Genomic DNA, 8,940 nt, shown 5'->3' on the forward strand with positions numbered 1-8,940 from the left:
GGGCTTTAAGATGGTTCTTATGGGAATAGTGTCTCTGAGTATAAGGGTAACCCCTCCTCCTCTGATGTCGGAGCTATCACTTCTTAGGATAGTGAAGCCTTCAGCGATAGCTAGTGCCAGGGCTGGCCTGGAGGCTTGATGTAGCCATTTTTCTGTTATAGCAAGAAGGTCCAAATGTTGTACAGTGATCAGGTTGTTGATGTTGAGGGCATGGGCAAGGATGGATCTAGCATTGATGAGGGCTGCTTTAAGAGGGGGGGGAATCCGTTATCTGATGGGTAGCGCATTATGGGCTTGCTAGTTGTGGCAGGTTAGCATTTTTCTTGGACTGCAACCCAGGAGTTTGGTCCTGGAAGAGAGGGTTGGGGTGGATTTAGATTATGAGCACAGATAGCATCCCAGGGGGCGTGAGTACTGTGAAGGGCTTTAGTAAGTGTCAAATGAGGTGGTTGTACACTTCTGCACATGGCCTTAATGACAATATTAGCCGAGGCATCCATGCATGATGGATGCAATCTGGTGCCTAGGTTGGCATTTCGGATATCCTTGGTGGGTAGTGGGCAAGGCGGACTGCACGCACGCGTCCTGTAGCTTAGCCTGCTATTTCTGGCTACAGGTACTTGGGGGTGAGAGGGGCATCTGGGGGCAGTTTAGTCATTTCTTTAATGGTCTGTATGGGTAGGAAGTGGTATGCATGCGTGCAAGGCTTCAGTGTGTGGGACGTTCTGGTCAGCAGGTAAGGTGTTGAGTCTGGATGGCTAAGTGAGTGGAGGCTAGCTTTCTGGGCAGAACTGCATGCAGAATTCGAAGTTGCCTTACTTTCGTTGCAGCCACAGTGCATGAATGCTCCTCCGGCTCGATTTCTATGAGGGAATTGTGATTGAGAGACAGTGACTGTGCTCAGCCAGTGGGGGAGGCCCCGGTTTGCTGCGATCGTCCGGATCGCTTGCCTGGGGTAAGTAGTAGGACTGGGGGTTGGGGTGCCCTGTGTCTTTAAGATGGGGATTAGACCTTTTGCTGGGGCTGTTACTAATGTTTGCAGACACGGGTGTGACCGCGATCAGTGTAATTGCGATTGCTGTTGAGGGTGTGAGTGTGTGAGGAGGATTGCTTACGGCAGCTGACGGATCCATTCTGAATGCACTGCAAGCTGTGAGGAACACACTGGGTACCAGCATAGGTATATCGCGCACACAGGAGACAGTAACGTACCTGGATTTCAGGTTAACAGTAATACAGCTATAAGCGCATATGCATTTGCTGCAGCCTTACCTTTCAGTATGATGCTAGCAGGGGACTTCTCTGACAAATGGGTTCTGCATGGCAATTGCGTCAAGCAGCGGAGCGGCAAAGAGCTCCTGCACCCTATTACTTCGCCCTTCTACTGAGGCCGGCTCCACCATCCGGCAGACTGGGCTGCTGGCAATAGGTCCATTTGTTGGCCAATCGGCTGGCTTGTTGTGGTCAGTGTGAGCCCCTGTCTGGTTCATTCATGTGGTGGCCATCTCACCATGTGCCTGGCTATTATTGCTGTACATTGTGCTGCAGGGGTCCTTGGGGTCTGTGAGAAGGGGCCCGGAGTGGACGGGGTGCCGGGAGGGGTAGCGGGACTCCGCGGGATCGCGGCATGGGGCCGCGATCCAGCGAACGCAGCCCTGTCCCGCCCGCTATCCCCGGGACCCTACGGGATCGCGGCAACGTGCCGCGACATGAAAGGAGCGGCCCCCTCCCGTCCAGCCTTACCTGAACCCGCCAAGGGTAACGCCACCGCGGCCTGCAGCCCGGGAGACGGGTTGGTGACGGCATACCCGCGGGAAGTACAGGCGGTCGCGGGGAGCCGGCCCACACGGCCCGCCGAGCGTCTCTCCCCACCAGGAAGGGAGAGAAGGGAGAGACGGCTTGCTCGGCGGGGCGGGCCGCTCTGGGGCGGCCACGGAGACAGACACACATGGCGAGAGGGGGAGACTTCAAAGGGGGGGAGGGACTTGCAGAATGTAATGGCCTGGGAGCGGGACTCTTCGGGCAGGCAGCAGGAGCAGCCACTCTTGGAAACCACGGCAGCCTTTAAAGGAGGCGGGACATGGCAATACCAGCCAATGAGAAGTCTGATTGACAGGGAAGCTTTCCATTGGGGGGGAAGCAAGTCACTCACATCCTATAAAAGCCCGGGAACTAATCCAGCGTTTGTTGTTGATTTTCCTAGTCATACGAAGAGGACGAGGAGAGAACGAACAACTGGTGGGCCTATCCGGACAACAAGGAGACTTAGGAGGGCTTAATCCTATACCTGGAAGACTGCCTAAGAGTGGAGTAACTCTCAAGGAGTTCATGGACTATATTTTCATTAGTTTAAATCACATGAATAAAAGTATAATTTCAGCAACCCAACCCTGGTCCGGGTCTTGATTTCTACAGGGTCTCATGGTGGACCCAGGGTGCAGCAGAGCGGCAGAGAGCTCCTGCACCCTTTTATTTATTTCGCCCTGCTACTGGGTTTTGATAACTGCAAAGCTCAGTGTGTTTTTATTTACTAACGGGGCAATGTATTCTAACATTAGTTCTCACTCGACGCGCGAAGGAAGGCTTCACGCGCACACTGGGATTTAAGCCACATATATTTTGTCTATGATGCTCCGATTAATTAGCCTCATGCCAGCATTTGAAACACCGACCAGAGAGCTATTATGGATGGTTTCCATTCACAATTCACAAAACAGCATATTCATGCAATGGTGTGTCAAAGACCCCACGGAGCGCCCATTTGTGTAGACTTCTAGCAAGCAAACCTACAGACTCCACTACTACCAATTGTGTAATTAAACATTGGAGGCTTGCCTTAAAAATGACGCATGCCGAAACACGTGTTGGCTGACATCCTACTTGGAATAAAGATATTCCTGATCCACCAGATATTACGGTTATTGAAACTCTTTTGGTTTTGTCATCAAGATTTAAGGGCACTAGCGCGATACGCCGGCCACACACTGACTACAAGTTTCAAAACAGTTTTGCCTTCTTACATTTATTGTGTAAGTTATGCTTCATTTCACAGATTTGTTCTGATGGAAGGTAGGCCTGCAGGCTTTCACAGTATCACCCATTGAATTACAGGCAAACAGGAGCAATCATTTAGAGTGCCAAAGTAGGGGTCTATTTATTTTTAGTTGGTATGGAGACAAAAAATAATTCTTGGAATGTCTTCTTCTTTTACAGAAAATGGAGCCATGAGCCGGCAAAAGAACTATAAAAGATGCACAGACTGTGACCACAGCTTTATCGATCGCTCCCAACTCCTGGCACATATGAGGACACACACGCAGGATAAAGTGTTCCCCTGCAGCATCTGTGGCATGTGCTTCACTAACAGGTCCAACCGCATCACACACAATTGTTTACACACGGACAAAGAATGCTATAACTGTACGGAGTGTGAGAAAACCTTCACTGCAAGCTCAGATATGTGCCAGCATCAGAAGACCCATGCTGGGGAGCGACTATACCAGTGTACGGACTGTGATAAAAGCTTTGCTCGGAAGTTGTTTCTGCGCAGCCACCAGAAGATTCATACTGGTGACCGCCCAGACCAGTTTACGGAGTGTGAGAAAGGATTTACCCAAAGAACGCATCTGTACAACCATCAAAAGATCCATACTGGGGAGCGACCATACAAGTGCACAGAATGTGAGAAAAGCTTCACTCTGAGATCCGCTCTCTACAGCCATCTGAGAATCCATACCGGGGAGAAACCCTATGAATGCCCAGATTGCAATAAAAGGTTTAGTCAGTCCTCAGCTATGCGCAGTCATCGGAGAATTCATACAGGGGAGAAGCCCTATGAATGCCCAGACTGCAAGAGAAGCTTCAGTGATGCCTCAACCCTGAGCAGGCATCGCAGGGTCCATACAGGGGAGAAGCCCTATGGATGCACAGAATGTGGTAAGCACTTTTCTCAGCGATCAAACCTGAGACAACATCAGCGATCCCACACAGGGGAAAGAGTTTATCAGTGTACAAAGTGTGAGAAAAGCTTTGCTCAGAGTTCACAGCTGTACAGCCATCAGAGACTCCATAGTGAGGAAAGGCCCTATGAATGCACAGAGTGCAAGAAAAGATTTAGTGACCCCTCCTCCCTGAGCAGACATCAGAGGGTCCATACGGGGGAGAAGCCTTATGGGTGCACAGTATGTGGTAAGCACTTTTCTCAGCGATCAAACCTGAGACAACATCAGCGATCTCACACAGGGGAAAGAGTTAATCAGTGTGCAGAGTTAGAACAGCTTCAGTCAGAGGGCAAAGCTGACGCTATATCAGAGGATTCATAATGTGGAGGAGCCATATAAATGCGCAGAACATTTCAGTGAATGTTTATCTTTGAGCAGGCAGCCAAGAAGCCTGATGGATGCAGAGAAAGTGAAGCACACTTTAATAAGTAATTAGATTTGAGTGTACTATGATGAAGGTCCATGCCTGGCTTTGCTAGGAAGAATGTCTCAGGAGGCCATGTGCCATCCGAGACATTGGATAGTGGTCCCAGGGGCCGAATAGGTAGGAATCCCGGGGTACCCACTTGCAGTTCCCATCACTTGGCAGAGGGCAGTCACTTGTCGTAACCCAGTCCCGTCCTGGGAGACTGGGCCTTCTCCAATACATCAGGACACTAGTGCAGCTTAACAAAAGTATTGGCTCAGCGTAAAGAAATCCCTGCCGTTAATACAATATTACAACTTCTCCAAGCACACTGGCTATTCAGTGGGCTGAAGAGTGAGGAATGCTTACCCAATCGTTTCCACTATTGAATTCACATGCTGTTAAAGCAGAAGCATAACCCCCTGAGCCCAAATCAGGTGCACTTGAGGAACTCCTCGTCCCAGCCTTCACAGGTTCAGACCATGTAAAGCACACTTTGGGGGAAGAGGGAATGGACTATAAATGCAACTAGCCCCAGTTAATGAGTGTGGGTATCGGGAGCAAGAGGCTCTGTTTCAGAGAAGGCCGGAAAAGAAGGGCAATTAGGGAGTGATCATTCTGCCTCTCTCCTGTTGGATCCCTACATGATCCATACATTATCATCGAAGAGACTAGGAGAATCCTGAAAACCGTAAAGACTGGGCTAGTTTTGGAGTACGGGATCCTGGAAAGCCCACACCTAGAGCAGGGTTCAAAATTGATGGGATCTGGGAGCTATTTAGCTTCTGCTTGTAGCCTAGAAGAGCCTGGTTAGCTTGACAGCAACAGCTGCCAGGAGCTACTTTTGTCTCCCCAGTCCAAGTGATGCAGAACATACACAGCTATGTGGCATTAACTGTGTATTCAGGACTATCTCCAAATGTGCATTAGGACACCTATACATGGCATTTAAATCTTAGGGTGTCATACATACTGGACAGAATGACAAGTCTGCATCTTCTGTGGAAGTTGGATGTACTAGCTCCTTCTTCCCCAGTGGTAGCTCCTGGTTACTCGTTAAAGCTGGATACCCAGGTGCAGCTTATAGAATCTTAATTTCAATCCCTGTAGAGTAACACCAAAGAAGAGGGTTTAGGTACAAGAGGGTGAGAACGAGGGTGGAACAGCTCAGATAGGAGAAGGATACGTTTGGAATGTTTTGGTTAAGGAGGACGACCAAGGTGGGACAGGAAATGCCCGAGAGACGGTATGGCCTCAAGTAGCCAGGAATGGTTGGTGGGGGAAGGGGTAGGTTCCTAGTAGATAGTGCTGGGTCTGTAGACCACTCCCTCCTTCCTGCTCGAGCTAAAACCTCTCCCCGAGAAGCCCGCCATCACCAGCGAGGACTCTGCCACCAAAGCAAAGACTTGGACATTACGCCTGGTCCTACCCTGGAATTAGGAGTACCCCTCTGATTTGTGATCAGTTGGAAAGGTTTGCATCAGGGGTTTCCGCACCTTGCCAAGAAAACATGCACCTAGAGGAGCCTTTTAGTGTGACAAAGACTGAGTGGAGAGCCAGCAGCTCAAGGTGCTGACCCCAGAGACCTGCCACGTTATTGTTTCTCTTTTTCCCCTGTTAAAAGGAATCTATTCTGCTGTGTTTTTAATAAAACCCCTGAAAGGCATTTTTCGTCTCCCGCCTGTCTGTTCTCTCCAGTGACTGTCCTGACAACTCCCTCAAGCAGTTGGTGCATAATCTGTGCCAGCTCTAAAGTTTTGAATGCAGGAGAAATTGGCAGAACTGAGGTCATAGGGCAAAGACCACCTCTCTATGCTACTAGGATGTTACATCCGGAGTCATGGGCAGCAACTACGCTTAACCGTGGTGACGCAGAGCCCTGGTGTGACCTATGGTGGCTGTGGAAAGGTTTCTGATTCCAGTCTGAGCCTGGGAAAAGATATAGAGGATGAGGACTTGAAGACCAGTGGGTGGCCATGTAGCCGGCGGGTAATCGCCGAAAGATACATGGCAACCTTTCCAATCGTACTTATTGCGCACACAGGACTGCACCCTCACAACCTAATATTTGTCTATTATTTGTTCCTCTGCTGCATCGATTGTATTCCTTATTTGGCTCCACCTGTTTACGCGACCTCATCTGCGAACATTGATGTTTCCTCCATTTCATTCTCTGTTTCCAATTGCATTATTGATGTTACTGATAACTTTTATGTCATTTATTTTGTGTAACTTGTGCTTTAATAAAGAAAGTTTTTTTTAAAAAAAAGATGAGGCCTTCATCGGAAGACAGACTTATCCAACAGAAAGGACATTACCAAATGAAGGTATTTGTTCCTCCAAGGTCATGTATGCAGTCATCGGGTGATCCTTCAAGGGTAGATGCCCAAGACGTGCACGGAGCCTGGCAAGCATCTGAGGTGCTTGCTACAGCGCTGGGCCTTCATGAATGCATAGTGCACCCGTCATGGTGTTAGTCCTTTGTAAAGGCTATGAGGCTTCAATACACAGAGCTGGTGCCCTAAAAAAACCCCAGTTAATAAGCGCAAATAAACCTGCGAGGTAATCCATTCCAACGTCTTAAAAGCGACAGAATTGGGAACGTGGCAGTGAACACAGGAAAGAGAGGTGTCCTGACATATATGCCATGACATACTACTGTGCCATCAAATGGGTTTTGTGGTCATGCCTTTTTTGAGGCTGACGTTTTGACCATGTCACAAGAGCATAGATGGCTCCGAATGAAGGATACATTACAATTCAATAGGATATCTATAGTGCACATTGTAGTCCACATCCCCACAAGACTATGTGCCCAGGACCGGGTGGCATAACACTCAAGTCCCTCCCTCATTGCAATAAAGAAGGTGTGAAGGCATATCTGGTGAACACGTGTGGCATGTGCACACTGCTTCTGTCGATCCCTTACATGCTGTCCTGGTTTTTATGCAGGGATATCTTCTTTCTTCATTCATTTGCATGTAGTGATGTTTTTCTTTGTATTTAGGGCTGCAGGCAACAAAAGGGGTGAATAAGTTGTGTTCTTTCTTTTTACTTTACAGGGCGATGGCTCAGGTCCGCCTAGGAGATCATTTTGTTAGTACGAAGATTGATATCACTGCTGTCCTCAAATTCCAGGGATGCCGGCAGTGATATTTAAAGGTGTTGGAGCTGAGCTGAGTTGAGTCCAAGTTATTAATGAGCCCCATGTTTTGCTTTTTTTGTCTAGCAAAAGCTGACATTTCACATGTGATCATGAGGACGGGATGTGGTGGAAGGAGATGATTGAATAGTTAACTCTAAAAGAGTAATACATTTTGACGAACCTGGTTTGGAAAAAATGTGTTAATGTATTGTCCCTTTGTTGTGTGTCAGTTTCATGCAATGTTGTGTGAATCTATCACAAACTAAATGAAGAGTAGATGAATGTTTGGCCTGCTGAGTTGTCTCCTGTGATTAGGCAGACATTTTGACAGTCGGTTCCTTTCATCTTGGTGCTCTAAGAACTCCCATTGAGGAACCCCAAAGCCCCAAGTTGCCTCAATCACCTTATTTAACAGTCTGTGAGTACAGCGGCACAAGAAAAGTAAATACTACAATGTCTCAATGGCATGGGTTACATACATAGTTCTCGTACGTCAGAGTCCACATTTCCGCCCTGCCCTCCAACTGCCCACCCTTCAGTAACTATCCAAAGCTATAACAGTTCTCTAAGCCATCCCCAGGTAATCCCCAGGACAGGGGGCGCACAACACATTCCAACAAGATCATGGTAGTGAGAATCGCCTAAGAAAAGGCAGCTTTGCCACGAGTGCTGGAACCTCTTCCACATGTTGGGCATCCATGTACCTACGTACTTTGCATATGTTCCCTGGCATATCGCAGTCATCTTTTCAGCCACCAAAATGTCCCAAATATTAACCCACCACATTTGGGGTACAGGACACGCCGGACTCTTCCAATAAGGGCCGACTGTTATTTTAGCTGCCACCAATAAATGCCCAATTAGAGTGGCCAGAGGTCCCGACAAGGGTAATATGCCATCCTCCAGATCCCCCAAGAGCACAATCATGGTGTGTCAAAACATATTTCCAAAAGTGATTCACCTTGCCACATTACCACAGGTGTAACAAGGAAGGAACCCTCTCCAGAACAACCCCTTCAGCAATTGGGGGAATACCCCACGTTCATTTTGTGTAATCTTTGAGGCGCCAGGAACCATCTATAGCACAGTTTAAATATGCACTCTCTATCCGTCGCACACCTGGATGACTTATACATGCATGCCCATATTCAATACCATGCATAATCATCGATTTCCACCCCCAAGTCTTGCTCCCCTTTTACCATATAGGGTAGGCGCTCTGGGGGATCCACTCTATCTAGCAGTTTGTACAGAGTCTAGATCTTAGATTTAAGGGGTGGGGACTGCATTGTAAACTCCAAAGCATTCAATGGCCTGGTAGCTCGGGTTTTGGTGAATCGGTGAGTTGCCCCGTGCCGTAGCTATGTGTAGCGGAACCATTCTACCTC

General features: G+C 48.4%; 1 protein-coding gene across 5 annotated transcripts in view; it reads left to right on the forward strand.

The window, feature by feature from the left end:
* The window catches only part of LOC138489468 (zinc finger protein 436-like), a 350,718-nt gene extending 344,061 nt beyond the window's left edge, over positions 1 to 6,657 (forward strand). For all 5 annotated transcript variants that reach the window (XM_069617197.1, XM_069617195.1, XM_069617196.1 and 2 more), the window contains one exon: positions 3,214 to 6,657. In XM_069617197.1, coding sequence (XP_069473298.1) covers positions 3,214 to 4,322 — 1,109 coding nt within the window. In that variant the 3' untranslated portion in view covers positions 4,323 to 6,657. The remainder of the gene's footprint in view (positions 1 to 3,213) is intronic.
* Positions 6,658 to 8,940: the final 2,283 nt, after the last annotated feature.

The sequence above is a fragment of the Ambystoma mexicanum genome, chromosome 9, assembly GCF_040938575.1.
Source record: "Ambystoma mexicanum isolate Mex_15411 chromosome 9, UKY_AmexF1_1, whole genome shotgun sequence".
Taxonomy (NCBI): Eukaryota; Metazoa; Chordata; class Amphibia; order Caudata; family Ambystomatidae; genus Ambystoma; species Ambystoma mexicanum.